This window comes from Dermacentor albipictus, unplaced genomic scaffold, assembly GCF_038994185.2.
Source record: "Dermacentor albipictus isolate Rhodes 1998 colony unplaced genomic scaffold, USDA_Dalb.pri_finalv2 scaffold_80, whole genome shotgun sequence".
Classification (NCBI taxonomy): Eukaryota; Metazoa; Arthropoda; class Arachnida; order Ixodida; family Ixodidae; genus Dermacentor; species Dermacentor albipictus.
Window position 1 is genome coordinate 175,977 of NW_027225634.1, and position 15,042 is coordinate 191,018.

The following is a 15,042-nucleotide window of genomic DNA, read 5'->3' on the forward strand; positions in this document are numbered from 1 at the left end:
CGGCGCGCTGCTGTCGCACCACCTTTTCTTATTATACGGTGTTCGGAGGGATATCATAGAGTAATATTATAGAGTGATACAGTAAACGTCAAGAGTGGACGGGCCTCTTCGATTTTCGGAGTTTCGGCAGCCCGCTGGAAGCCAGATGGCAGCCAGCTAGTTCCGGTTATGATTGGAAGTCACGTGGGCTGGGATCCCAAGACAACCCGAACCTGCCCGAAGTTTGCAAAATCGAACGCCGGTACAGCTATGGTACAGCTGGCCAAATGTAAACATGCTACCAGCATGGCAGCGCCCGGCGAGGCCGGCGCACGCTCGGCGTAGTGGGCCCATTTGTGCGTTGCCAGCTTGAAAATATTTAGTTGCATTCAGAGATACGATCACTTTCGCACGACTCGGCGTATAAAAAGGCCACATATAAAAATGTACAATATGTATAATATGTATATGTAGTATATATATATATGTAGTATGTATATAATATGTATATATGTATATAATATATATAATATGTATATGTATAAATGTATAATGTATGTATAAAAAGGCCACATTTAACGGTCTGCTTTCTACATTTGATATTCCAATACACTGAGTAAGAACAAATAAGTTATCATCCAAACGTCTACCTATTCTGAAGCCATCCTGAAATTATCCTAATATGACATTATTATCTGCCCATGCCTGCAGCTTTAATTTGATTGCCTGCATTGCTAGCTTGTATATTACCGATGTAATGGTCCACGGTGTGTACGAGCGAATTCTATCTTTCTCCCTATTACCTTTACAAACTAAATTCATTCTACTTTGTCGCCAACTATCTGGTATTCGTCTATCTGTTAAAAGTTTTTTCCACTGCTTTCCCGAGAGCTTCCTTACTTTTTGGTCCTAGTTCATGAATCAGCCTAACAGGAACCGCGTCTAGCCCTGTGGCTGTGTGCTCAGGAATTTTCACTTCGGCTTGCTTCCAGTTGAAATTTGTATGCACCAGCTTCTCTTCCATCTGGTTCTCTTTCGCGCTAATTTTTTCTTCAAATACAATCTCGTCATTGCCTTGGAAAGATTCGGCTGTTATATTTCGGATGTAGTTTAATGCCGCGTTCCCTTCCAATTTGTTTCCATCTTCGTCTAGGATATGTTGTTGTATTGTTCTCGACTTCCTGCCTAATAATTTTATGTGGTTCCAAAATACTCTAGGTGCGGCCTTCTTTTCTCACGTATTTCTGAAAACCAACGTTCACTTTCACCTTTCATCTGCTTGCACCAGTATTTCAACCATAGACTTTTTCTCCCGGTATATTTTCTATTTACTGGCTATATCAACCTGCGGCAACTGCACCCTCTTTGCCTGCCTGTGCTCTCGGGATGCTTTCTGTAGTTCATCGATTGCTTCTCGTATCTCCCGGTTCAACTGGCTTTTCGGTTTGTTTTTTCCTTTCCAACGAACATGTTTCTTTTTCCGTATTTCTGTCGTTATTACACTTAGACGCTAACTATATTCGCAGTCATGGCCATTTGCCAAATTCTTCCTCGACTCTAGTGACTACATTTGTCATTTGTTCAGCGTTCAAATTTGGGCCAAGCTATTTTGTACTCCTTCCTCTCTTTCCCAACTACATATCCGCTTCCTGGTTCAGCAGCGATATGTGGCGTCCATCTACGTAAGTTCCATGCGCTCCCGCTGCTTATTTACGTACCACTGTGGAAGGTACAGATTCCCTTCTCTAAAGCTGGTTCTTTATTCTATGGCAGTGTGGAAGCGCTTTTTATTTGCAAATAGAAGGCTAGAAAGGAGGGTGTGGGTGGTAGCACAGAAAGCCGAGGGGGATGCTTCGAAGCGTTAGCATTCATAGTATGAGCGAGCTACTATATCAACGGTTGGGCGTCTGTAGTGGCGAAAGGTGCCAGCGCGGCGGGGGTGCCACCCGGACGTCCCCCACCCTAGAAACGAAGTCCCTAGAACAGAGCGAACGTGGGTTTTCTGTAGCGCGAATCGTCGCGTCGGGGCTCGGGGAGGCGCCGCCGTGGCCGCAGTTACGTGGGTTCTCCTGCTTAGGCTGGCTTCCCAATCCAGTGCTTTCAGAGGTGAATTCCCTCTTTCTATGGAGGGAGAGAGTGCACAGTTCATTGTGTACGACTGTGTGCTGCGCTGACCTGCAGACCTTAGTCAACAGTTTCAGGCAAAGGCGTTCGTGCGTCTACGCAGGGGGGACAGTATTGCAAAGCAGTTGTGTTGAGGGGAGGAGTACGAGGTGAGACGGCGCGCGAGCCGGTATGCGAAAGCTTGCAGTGAACACAAGCCTCGCGCCAACGTCAATACGCATCACAACTTAGAGAAACACTTTTTCGAATATGTGTCGGAGTCGCCGACGGCGACAGAAGCAAAAACAAAAGTGAAGGGTGGGGAGACAGCAGGCGGCCGGGGCGCGTATTTCCAATTGCTAGTGCGTACAGCAGGGCGTGGCACTTGCGGAGACGACGGACGTTTGCGCGCATGCGCGAGTAAGAGCGGGTGCGAGAAAGGAAATGTGGGGACTTTTGCTCCTTGAATATACGACTCTGCCTAGGCACTACGGAGGAATTTCTTAGCGCGTGTTGCATGCGCTTCTGCCTAACGCACCAGTAGAAGTCTGTTGTTTGCTAATTAAAACAACGTGTCACTATTTCGCATTATTGGCGGCGCCTCCAGGACGCCAAAGCGGCAACGCGGATCCTGCGTCGCCTGCTTTAATATAACCTCAGGTGCTCTCCTGAGGCCTCGGTCTGCCAGTTAAATGTGCCCTCCTGGAGCAGTGCTTGTAAAAAATTCAATCTATCGTCGCGAATAACAAACTGATCCGCGACTTATACAACACCATTCAGAACCTTGCCCCTTCAGAGGGCGTCCGTGCCCACCGCCTCACCGCTCGGGCAGTCAGCGGCTGAGCGTAAACTCTACTCCCCTCCGTCATGCCGGCATGCCTAGGGACAAACGCATGCTACACGCGCAAAGAAACTTCTCCACCGTAGTGCCTAGGCAGAGTCACATGTTGAAGGAGCAAAGGCCCCCAGATTTTTTCTCACACCCGCTCTCACTCGCACCTGCGCAGAAACGTAGAGCGCCGTCAAAAGCGCCCCGCCCCGCTGTACCTACTGGTGGTGGTTTCTATACGTCCCACGACAGTGGTATGTGCTGAACAATAAGCAGTGTCCGTGTCTGGCTGCAGCCATATTCAAATAAGCTATGACCTAATACGAACGCCTGCGAGTTAGTTTAGACGGGCAGAAATTAAAAGCTCATTTTAAAAGGACTGTTGCAGGTCGCCATACTGGCCTTCATGAAAATAAGCAAAGATCAATTAGTTAAGCTCTAACTGCCGCCACTTATATCAAACACATCAGCTTTAGAGTTCATGCTAGTGGTTTGGCAGTTGGGCCACTTGACGCGCCAAGCCACAGAAAGCTACAGAGCTACACATCAATGCAAGGCGGAAAGGATTTGATATACAGGAAAAAAAAAAATACATGAGGCGTTCTATACGAAACGGACGGCGCTATGCTAGCGCTAGAGCGGCCTATAGTAATGAAACATTAGGAGCTTTATTTTTCATCCTATTTTATTAATTGGTCCTTTCTCGTTTTATTGAAAATGCAACGAAGTGATAGGCTGCCAGAGGAGATGCGTGTATAAAGGAGTGAGCAGCTGTGTTGTGTAAGAGAGAAAGAGGCGGCATGACAGACGGGCCGCTTAGGCTTCAGCGGGCTTGGCGACGCCCCTAGTCCGCCGCGCCTCTGCCGAGGAAGGGGCGCGCACCGAAGACAAGAGTTTGCGCCGCCGGCAGTGAGCAGAGACCGACAAACGAGTGGGCTCTATAACCTCAGTTGGCATTTATTTCCTGAGGCTTCCGCTGCTTGTCTCTCTATGTGCACCGACGACGGGGTCGGGGAAAATCAGAGAGCCAGTGAGGAACGAGTGAGAGCCCCTCCCGCTCTTAATGCTTGTACAGCGCGTGTGTGATAACGGGGACGAGAAGAAGGCACCAGTGGAGAGCGATATCGAACGGTGGTTGTGGGTGTGGTGACCAAACGAAAATGAGAAGAAACAGAGGGGGGCTTAGGGCGGCGTACGTCGTCGGCGCGTGCTATGGTGCGGGCGGTCTGCACAGCTCCTGGTACAGATCGCACTGGAGGAAGCGCAGGTAGGCATCTCTCTCCAGCAAGCCCTGGACGCGGCGTTGAGCCAGATCTAGGCAGGTCCGGTCGGGCCTCTTGGCCAGGCTGGCCGTCACCTCGGCTCGCGTAAGGGCATCGAGGTTCACCTGCGCGCAACGTGGGCGGAAGAGGCGTGATGTTTTGGACAGAAATTGCTGCTGTGATCACAAGAGAGAAGGAATGATCTCTTTCGTGCACAACTGTAGCAGAGCGTATTGAAGTCTTCTGGTGCCAGATAGCAGTATTTACGAGTTTTTATGCGTTTTTATTACTAAATAGAAGATGATATTATGCGAATTGGCAGAGACTGAACGAGGAACGAGGAAGTAGAAAAAAAATTAGAATAGTCACCATTAAACAGTATTTCTCTGGTTTGCTTGCGTGATAGGAAAGTAAACAGGGTATGTGCCAGCATTCTTTTCTGTACGATTGATGCAAGAACCGCAAACAATTTCCTTTGTATAATCCAATCTCTAAAACTAGACCGATACTTTTTTCTGTGTCGCTATCAGTTTTCAGTTGCGCTATGCTGCAAATGTACACGTGAGTGTCAGCTCACCTCTTTTGGCGAGTGTGGGGCGATGAACTCGTCGAAGATTCTCTGTGCTTTGACGGAAAGCTTGTTGGGACGGCAGGTCTTGAGCTCTTCACAGGCCAGCCAGAACTCAATGTTCTCCTCGCTGTACTCCCTCGCAAGGAACACGTGGAAGAGGGCTAGGCCATCTGCGTAGATGTAAAATAGCACGCGTTCAGCAAGCCAATTCCACACAAGCCCGTTTCGATTCTGCTGTGAATCTCGGAAGCAGTGCTACAGGCTGCTTCAGCAATATAAGTGTAGGACGAACTGCGCGCTATGTGCTGATAATCTATAATCACACTTGCCCTCTAACTCTCTGTCGGCGTCCAGTATAGTGCTAAGGACGTACCGATAGCGTGACGAAAATTTTATCCGGCTCTGGGCAGCCCAGCGGGCCAAAGAAGCCGCCGAGAGGCTAGAACTCATGGCCGTAACCTCGGAGGGTGCCCCAGCCCACTATTTCGCCGTACACGAATCGTTCTGATTCGAAATAAAGTATTCTCACTCACTCACTCATGATCTCAATGAAGGTGTCCTGACGCACGGGCCAAACAGAAGAGGAACCCACGACGATTTCGACGGCGGTACTTAGACGCGGTGTCAAATTTGCACGGCACCATCCTATAGCGTTAAGCCAGCGCAAGGTGTGGCTGTCGGGTAGAGGCTGAATATTTGTAGTTTGTGGCTGTCCCAAACAGACATCGCCGCAATGTTTACTATCAACGTTTGCTTATGCCTCTACTGACCTTGATGCAAGACAAGCTGTTTCGAGCCGAAATTAGCAAATTAGGAGGTATGCGACTGATAACTTTGTTTTCGAATCGGAACAATAGCTAATCTCGCCCTTAGTACATTCCTTTCTTCGATAGAAGCCCAAAACCTTAGGCATCAAACTTTCTAGCCTGACTACGTCGTCATTACTAGAATAAAGCTTTACATAATAAGCAAATACAAGTAACGGAAACTTGAAAACATGCGCAGTCAAAAAGCTGTCACTCACATTTGGAGGCAGTAAGGTGGCGGAATGATCTGGCCCATTCCTTGGCTTCCTCTGGGGTCGGCCGCACAGATGGTGCCGGGCGCCTTCGAAGAAGGTTTGCCGGAAGCAGTTCAATTCTGCAAAGGGCAACAAAAGGAAATAACATGGCGTTCAGTGAGTGCTGCAAAGCACATCGTGTTTCAGTATTTCGCGGGCTGCTTTAATATTACGACTGTTTAAATTGACAATGACAACAAATGACGTAAGCATTGTAGGCGACGGTTAGTAGCGAAGCTTGAAGCATGTAGGCTGAGGAGTCCTACTTGCCTGCTAGCTTCGCTATCAACCAGATCAGCATTAAGGGTAAATGCACATATGCATAGCGGCGGCATTGGTTGCAATGAATTTAAAGCACTATTTCATTGTTACGCACTGTTTACAGCTCGCGAAAAACAAAGCATAAAGACGAGGTGCGGCTAACACAGCTGTTGACTGTATGCTGCGTTGTATATTAAGTACCCACCTTTCAAAGCGCGACGCACCTAATAAATATACTTACAGGCAGTTTTTGTGCAGCTTCTCCAACTTCTGCTGGGGCTCACTGGTTATGCAGCTAGAAGACATCTTTCTGGAACTCTGCAGCGAAGGAAAACAAGAGCGAGATATAGCGTGCGTTAGACCAGACGACAGCCTAAAGAAATACAAGTGCACTACCTTAGTTCACTCCAGCTGCAGGTTGGACACTTATAGTTTCGTAAGTTCCTATAGCGGTTAGACTGTCGAGCGCAGGTTTACATTAGATCCCACCGATTCGAGCGAGGCCGAACCGCGGGCTTCCATAACGTATGGCGTATTGCGCTACGTCGCAGCGAAGAGATGACACAACTTGAAAGTAATCGGTAACGACTTCCTAACATTTAGGCTAACGTCAAATAGGTAGAGTGCTAGAACGACCCATCTGGAATCAGTTTGCACATGAACACCATCGTAGCGCACTTTCTTCGATAAGGCTTCGACTCGTTATACTGCAAAACAGACGACGTACTGCGCGTCTCATGCCATCTGGAGGATGTTTGAGCAATCACGTCTTACAAACGCTTGCGCCTCCTAGCGTTGAGTGTAGCAAGTATATAATCTTTTGCGGAAAAGGCACCCCCGCCCTTTCCTAAGGCGAGTTCCATCCGGTCGCGATGCCGCGGAAAATTAAACTCGCTTCCGGAAGACGAGGGGTGCACTCCCCTCCGGCGAACGGAAGCTGCGCGCGGACACCCAGGAACCCGCTGCAGCACTCCTCAGCGTGAAGACGCGGTTATAGAAGCGCTGCTGTAGCGAAACTCAACCGGATGTAGTTTAGAGTCGAAATCAATCCCGTTGTTTACATCACAGCCTCCTAACGCTCCTTCGTTATTCGTTTGCGCTGATCCTCACGCGTGAGAAAGTCAAGAAGAGATGAGTTACAGAGCTGCTGCAAGAAACGGACCACAGGCTCCAGGAGCATGTGTTGCGTCATGGTTTTACACCTGGGAAACAGAACGAAGAAAGCGTTCGTCTTTGTCAACTAAAAATGTTCCAAAATTTGGTCGTTGCACGTGTGATTCAGTTCTTTCGATAATTGTAATTTTACGCAGGCATCAGGAGCCAAGTTGCAAGGCACGCATTCTGTCACCTAGAATGGGCGCAGGTGAGAACTCACGAATGATTGGGAGAGATACAAAAAGAAGACGTGACACCAATTGCCAACCTCTTCTTTATTTTATCTTATTTTCTTAATTTGTTTTAATATTTGTCTTTAAGCAGCAAATCTTTCCTGGGCCAAAGATGGAACTTTTCTTCTTCTGGCTCGTTTCTACCATTAAAATTTCTCGTCCTTTTAGCGCTCGCAAAATAACAAAGAAGAAACACCGAAGAAACTTTGCCGAGGTGATAAACAGAAATGGTTGCACCGAACCAAGGCAAGCGTTTTTGACAACCGGTACGAGCCATCGACAGATGCACACTTGCCGAACATATGAGTGAGAGGATGAATCTTAGAAAACAATTTGAGAAGGGAAGTACTGTTTGCGGCTACCAAGCTCTTAACTTGCGCATCTTGGAAGTGCAGCAACGTTGATTATTGCATTAGAAGTCCGCATACGATTTGTCATTCCCCGACTTGACTCAATATTTAGGAAGCTGAACTAACGCCACGTCAACAAACGACGCATATCAGAAACGGATCTCTAAAGCAGCACGAAAGTGCACTTTTGCTAAAGTAATACTAGTGCAACGAAGGGGAAGCGCTTCCATCGCGTAGAGTCACACCTGCCAGGTTCGGCGCTTCGCAGCTTCAGAGTGCTTGAAGTCCGCACGCAGCAGCCCGGTGCCGTTATTTCGCAGGGCCACCGCCGATCGAGCACCGGGACAAGGTGAAACTCAAGAAAGCCTTGGGAGCCGCAACGCTACGAGCGTTGTGTCTCACACGCTGCTGCGCTCGGGTCCCCAAAACCGCCAAGACACATCAAGCCCGGTGAAGCGTTAAATAAAACGGAGAATGTGTGTTTATTTAACGCAAGTAGCGAACGCCTCTCTCATGCACGGAGTAGTTAGCTGTCTGCACAACGGGGCGGCCGCACGAAAATTGCAGTTTATACTTATCAACAATGATTTGATCCCCGCAAAAATGCGCAGGCATGCAAAATTTTAAGTGTTCTGCATCGCACCACTATGCGAACATGCGACTGCGCTACAGTCCACACCAATGCGAATGAGAGTGGGACTGCAAGTAAAACATTCAAAAGTGACGGCTCGCAATTTCCCTGACTTTGAGCATATCCTGCGTCGTCCTCCCTATATACGAAGCCCTCGACGAGCCCATCGCGCTTACAGCTAAAAGTGTCCTACGTACTAACAAATTACTCCATTGCGTGCAACTGCTTCAAGTTGAGCACTTGGAGCAGATGCGGCACAACAGAGCATCTCGATTATGTTCGTCAACGATGCAACGTGGAACAATTTACGGCGGTCCCTGAAAAGACTGTCGAAGCACGACATCCCTGCGGAACATCTGACAACACAGCGCGCGCCGCGTGGAGCCAGCCGGGCCGGCGACCGCTCACCTGTCGCTGGGAAGGGACGGCCGAGTCCGAAGTTACCTCAGGCATGTCTCGCATCAGCTGAGCGGACGGAGCCCGAGGACGTGCTCCTATAAAGCGCCCCATCTGCGTCAGCGATCGATAATCTCCGGTCCGCGCGACGTCAGCGCTGCTCGGCCAACCAGGAAGCGGCCAGCGGGAAGCCGGTAACCTTCTCTCAACACTCTCTCCATAGTCGGGAAAACTAGCTCAGTAGGGACAGCTTTAGACTGTAAGCGCCCGTCTCCAGGAGTAAACCACGCTGAGAACCGCAGAACCGAAGGCACTCAAGAGTGGACTGGAATGCAAGCGGCAGTAAAAGGATTCGCTTCGTTTTGCTAATGCCATGCTTCAAGAGGAAAGGTTCCTCTACGGAACGCAGGCGACGGAATTTTCAACTTCCTGTCGTACTCCTCCTTGCAGCACTTGGGGGTAATAGACGATACCACGGCGAGGTAGACTTATTATTTTCCTTCTTTTATTGGCGCACAATATATGAATGAGTCCGATAAAGAAGCAAACGGCCAGTACATGCTCCTAACCAAGTCAGTGAAATTTATTATCCCTGACATATTAGTTTTCTTCACAGGATGAGCTAACTTTACGAGGTTTTTGTTACGAGCAATATGCTTATCCTTACGACCAGCGGAGAAAGTCAGAAGCAAATCGAGCCATGAAGGTTACCTGGCGACCGTTCAACCTACCAAAAATCTTTGACTTCTCCTTAAGAATTGTTCTGTCACCCACATTTTCTGTTTAACTTGCACAAGTCATCGAGGTTGATGGCGTAGTGTTTTCCACTTGTTTTTTACATTCCGGGTCGCTTTCTAAGCGCTGAGTAGGAGGGTACTCATGCAACGCTGCAGTTTCTCCTGCGGCCTATGTCACCACGTTCATTCCTTTTTTCGCCTCAACATGTTCGATAAAGCGCCCACCGTTGCGACAGCAACCTGTTGCCGCCTCACGTGACGCACAGCGTCCGCTTCAGCCGCATTGCAGACGACGACGATGCAGCTAGTGCGCGCATGAACCGCCAGGCAGCGGTGCGGTCGGTATACATGAAGGGAATTCTGGCGTGCGGGGTCAGCGAAACGGGTGCGCGTCGTTGCCGCACTAGGACGCTTCTCTAGGTCTGACGGCACGCGCCCTCGCTTTCCGCTTCTGGGAGCCCGTTTTCCCGCCGTGACCTCCGCTGCGCCGTGCGTGGACGACCTCAATGAACGAAGGGAAACGAAGGGAGGACGAGGGTACGGTGTGGAAGGGGAGAGGGGAGGCGTACCGTCTCACCTTCTCCCAATCGCCCCCATCTCTCTCCTTCTCTGTGGGCGTGAGATTCGGAGCCCTCCACTCTTCGTCGCGGCACCCCTGGTGCGGCCCCCTCGAAGAAATGGGGTCATGAGTGCGCGAGCACCAGCGATCGCGATTAGCCGTGTAGAATGCCTCCTCCGCATCGCATGCGGTCTCCTCTGCGTGTCAGTGAAAGGCCTATTTCCGCGTGACCGTCCGCTCACCCAGGGCGTCGCAGAAGCGCAAGGAATATTGGACGCCGCTGGGATGAAACGCCTAGTCGTTAAACTGACACCGACCGGTCAATGCCCCCCCCCCCCCCCCACCTCTCCTCCTCCCCCGCCGCACGACGCGTGAGTTTGGCGCGCTTTTTAACGCCGCCTATCTCGCCTATCAGCGGCGCGCGCCAAGGTATCCATTCTCCTTCCGGGAAGCCCGTCCCGTTTCTCCCTGCCGAAATCATACCGCGCCGCGCTTTAGATAAATGCGAAAACGCAAGCGACAGTTTACCGGACTTGAGAGATCTCACCTGTCGTCTGGCCAGGGCTGGGCGGCGCATGCATGACTTCTTCGCGAACATTTCTTCAATAGGCCTCGGCTGTACCAGTTTCTGAGTGATGCAAATTTCTAGCTCCTACAAATACGGTGACATGCTGCACTCCCGCTACCATGGATCCCATAGAGACTGAGATTATTTATTTATTTCTACACTCTTGCTATGTATATTTAGCTCCAACTTCTTTATTCTCTTTTCCCCATCAACGTTCCTATTGCGACTGCCAACTAATTTTCCACGTAATATCCGAATCACTCGGTTACATTTATTTATGTATCAACGGTGCCCGGGACTTTCAAATGTAGGGGAACAAAAACTTTTTTCTTTCGCTTACTTTTGTGAAAATAGTGAGCCAGCAATTCCACGAAGCTGTATATATTCGCAGGGAACATTTGCAGATAAAGAGGGCCAAGAGAGGAATGCACTTCCGGCCATGCTTTCTATATAATCATCATCTTAAAGATATCCGAAGGCGGCCTTACAATTACAGCACAAATGGAACTCGGAGCTGCGGGGCATCCTGAGCCCATTGGTAAGTACCACCAGAGCGCCAACAGGCTGGAGATTTTAGCTAGGCTACAACTGCCAGGTTCTCGCTAAAGGGCCTTTCGCCAGGCCACATAGCAAGTTTTGTTTATACCCTACAACTTTTTACGTGCCCTCTAGGGAGTGTTCTACCGCAAAAATTTTTCAAGTTGGTTCATTAATAGCCGAGAGGAAATATTTCCGTGCCGCTATTCCATGAGGCTAGCGTCACCGCCAACACGGACGCTCTCTCCACTTGCCCCTGTATAGCCTCCGCAAGCGAAATTCCTTCCCTGCATTATCCCATACCAGATGTCGAGGACCGCGTGACGCACACGTCAAGGGCCCCGCCTTCATTTTCTTATTCTTTCTCGCGTTATTGCTGCGCCGCGTACTTCTGTTGGTCTCGTTTCACACAGCACGTGATTGTCAGCGCTACACGAACACCGAGGCAGACGCAAGCGGTTCAAAGGGCATGATGGCGCTATGGAACACGCTAGAAAATGACACAGTTTCGTTCTCAGGGCTAGCGATTGCACGGCACGGGTACACGAAGACGAAATGGAAGTACATTTCTGTTTCTACGGTAGCGAGTAAAACAAAGACACTCAGAGATTCGGTTTGTAAGGGCTTTATAGTTTCTATAAACTTTAATTTATCTATTAAAGCTCCAGATCAAACAAATAAATGTTGTTGCAATGAATAATTCTCAAAGTCACGTGCCACTGTGAGTGACGTTACAGCACGATGAACTCCGTAGGCACACTTGCACGATTGACGTCGCAGGGCGCTTGGTTTCAAATTCAAGCTCATCTCGCGGCGCGCAGCGGTGTAATATGTGACATATATAGGCGGAAAAGTTGTAATTTTTCCGGGGAGGGTGGAGGGAGGCTGGGGCCCGCCCAGCTTTGCGTACCCTACCCATAGATAAATAGAAAAGTAAATAAACCTATAAATATATATATATATATATATATATATATATATATATATATATATATATATATATATATATATATATATGTATATATATATATAATATCGTAAGACGCCAACAAATACTGACACCAAGGACTACGTAGGGGACATTACTTGTGCTTAATAAATAAACTAAGGAAACGAAAAATTAATGGAAATGACAGTGGATGGCCTCACGCCCCACACGTGAGCGTGGGGCATGGCAGCGCAGACGCAGAGGGTCGTGCATCGACGACTACGGCATTGAGGATGGAGCACGCAAGCTACGGTGGCAGCGACTTCGATGTGTGCCCAGCTACCTTGTTTGGACAGTGCCGACTATTGGTCAACGAACCTTGGGCGGATGAAAGCCGTGTCTACAGTGTACAAAAGGCGGACTGGATCAGTGCAGCATCGGGGCGTGAGGCCGGCACCAACATGATTGTGCCACTCACGCATTTTCTTCTGCTAACGCAGGTTGGGGATTATTCTAATGAGAGTTTCACCTTTCACGTATTCATGGTGCCGGTTACGCCCCGTGGTTTAAGTGTGGATTCAGAGTACCGTATTGTGCGTTGTCATGCCAAACGTCGTTTCTTTTTACTGCGAAGATATGCATTCTATTTTTTTTTTGCTTTTATTCCTGTGCGGTGACGTAGAGCTAAATCCTGGCCCAACTACTGCTGAAACACTGAATCTAATTTTGGATGGCCAAAGGGAAATAAAGGCCAAATTACAGGCCATCGAAACATCGCAGAATCAAGGCCAAATAACTATAGAAGAACTTAAGTCACGATTAGATTCTGTGGAAACTGCAATAACACAGTTCGCAAACCTAAGAGGAGCTGTTACTGAATGTAGGAAGAAAACTGAAGATACTCACAGCACGGTGAAGGCCTTATCCCGTAAAATAGACGACTTGGAAAACCGCAGCAGGCGATGTAACCTGATATTTTATGGTGTCCCTGACAGTGAAAGTCGTGAACTGCTTGCTGTCTCCGAGAAAAAGTACAAGAAATTGCATCACGTTTAGCACTAACACCAGTGCAGATTGAAAGGGCACACAGACTCGGCCTGTCCCAGACCAATAAACCTCGGCCGCTCATTGCAATGTTTTCAATTTTTAAAGATAAACAAGCGATTCTAGCCAACGCCAAGAAACTAAAAGGATCGAATATTAGTATATCAGAAGATTTTTCAGAGGCAGTGCGCAGAAAACGATAGTTTCTTTGGTAATTCGGCAAAAGGAATGCCCTTGATGGTGCTCGCGCAAACCTAAAATATGATAAGCTGTTTATTAATGGGCAAGCATATGTATATGATGAAGGTAGTGGCCAGGTTGTGCAAACGACATGACGCATGCGCAGCTCCGTAATAGATGTAACTTTCCTTGTTGACAACTGCCGTAGTATCAAGAACAATATAGATGATTTCCACAACCTTCTGTGCATGACCAAACCAACTGTAGTGCTTGGAACGGAATCATGGCTAGATGAAGAAATAACGAGCAATGAAGTCTTTCCAAGCGGCTACACATGCTTTAGGAACGATAAAAACCGTCATGGTGGTGGGGTCTTTATACTTGTTCACACATTGCTTTCTTGTTACGCTCTCGATATCGGCAGCCCAAATTGCGAGGATATATGGTGTAAGATTCGGTTACCAAACGGGAAAACATAATCAGTATGTTCATTTTATAGGGCTCCTTCAAGCCCTCTTGCTGTCTTGTCTGATTTTTCAAAGACGATAGAGACAATCAATACAGATTACCTTGTCATTGGCGGGGACTTTAACATCCCAGAGCTTTCTTGGAATAAGCATCCTTCTAATACTAGGGCTACATCTGAAGTAGCAAAGGAATTGTTGATGATACTAAGCAGTTTTTCCTTAACCCAGGTGGTAACAGAAGGTACGAGACAAAATAACGTCTTAGACTTAATTTTAACCAATCAGCCAAATTAGATGGATTAGGAAAGTTTTGGTGGTTCCAAGTATTAGCGACCATAAAGCTGTGGTTTGTGAAATGAAGTTGACGTACGAAAAGACGCAAACCTCGGGAGCCCGAAGGATGTATAATTACAGCCAAGCCAACGTAAATGAAACAGGACTTGCATTACAGGAATTCCTCCCAGAAGTGGAAATACTTTCTGCGACAATCGGCGTTGATGAGTTATGGGTACCTTTTAAAGCAAAAATGCTTGAGATGCAAGAAAACTATGTGCCGTCATGGGTGCAGTCCAAACGGCGTGCCAAATCTAAGCCATGGTTTAATGGTGAGCTTCGACGCCTCACTAGTAAAAGAAATAGGATATACAGGAAATATAAAAGAAACTCCATTTCGGAAACTTGCGATCAACTTGCGACCATAGCCAGAATGCTGCAAAAAAAAATCCACCAGGCAAAACAAGAATTCTTTGGTGCTTTGCCTTCTCGATTTCAAACTACAAAAAAGCTATTCTGGAATCTTGTTAAATATAACAGAAAAAACAAAGTATGTATTCCATCACTTCACCATGACGGAGTGGAAATAGAAAATAGCTTAGAAAAAGCCAACTGCTTCAACAAGTTTTTTGCTTCCATTTTCTCACCCAGTGCCTCGAGCGCAATTCCGCATCCGTCTACTAATGAGGTCATCGAAAACATGGATGATATATTTATTGATGAAGCTGGAATACAGTCTCTTCTTGAACGTATAGACTCCAGTAAAGCAGGGGGGCCTGATGGATTGACGGGTGCTTTTCTCAAATTGTGTGCGTCGTTCATCCCTCCCTTTCTTAAGATACTGTACTCGAAGTTATTGAACACCGGGGTCCTACCTAATGAATGGAAGATGGCGTGCGTTCTGCCAGTGTATAAATCG

At 48.0% G+C, this 15,042-nt stretch overlaps 1 protein-coding gene across 3 annotated transcripts; it reads right to left on the reverse strand.

Moving 5' to 3' along the window:
* Positions 1–3,612: 3,612 nt before the first annotated feature.
* On the reverse strand, positions 3,613–13,203 carry LOC135913894 (regulator of G-protein signaling 2-like). 3 transcript variants are annotated; one of them, XM_065446574.2, is made up of 5 exons: positions 13,066–13,203; positions 6,307–6,383; positions 5,769–5,884; positions 4,751–4,914; positions 3,613–4,298 (listed from the first exon to the last, which is right to left on the reverse strand). In XM_065446574.2, the coding sequence occupies exons 2-5, from the start codon at positions 6,369–6,371 to the stop codon at positions 4,122–4,124; spliced, it is 522 nt and encodes a 173-aa protein (XP_065302646.1). In that variant the 5' UTR covers positions 6,372–6,383; positions 13,066–13,203; the 3' UTR covers positions 3,613–4,121. The 3 variants fall into 3 exon arrangements, with proteins under 3 accessions (XP_065302646.1, XP_065302643.1, XP_065302645.1); XM_065446571.1 differs by lacking the exon at positions 13,066–13,203 and adding an exon at positions 8,843–8,914; XM_065446573.1 differs by lacking the exon at positions 13,066–13,203 and adding an exon at positions 6,462–6,828.
* Positions 13,204–15,042: the final 1,839 nt, after the last annotated feature.

Bases quoted from the DNA above. Each gene is read 5' to 3' on its own strand.
- LOC135913894 (XM_065446571.1), bottom strand. From the start codon at position 8,896: ATGCGAGACATGCCTGAGGTAACTTCGGACTCGGCCGTCCCTTCCCAG. The intron at 6,384-8,842 runs GTGAGCGGTCGC...CCTTCGCTGCAG, and splicing joins CCGTCCCTTCCCAGCGACAG to AGTTCCAGAAAGATGTCTTC. The intron at 4,299-4,750 runs GTGAGCTGACAC...CGTTGCGCGCAG, and splicing joins CCCCACACTCGCCAAAAGAG to GTGAACCTCGATGCCCTTAC.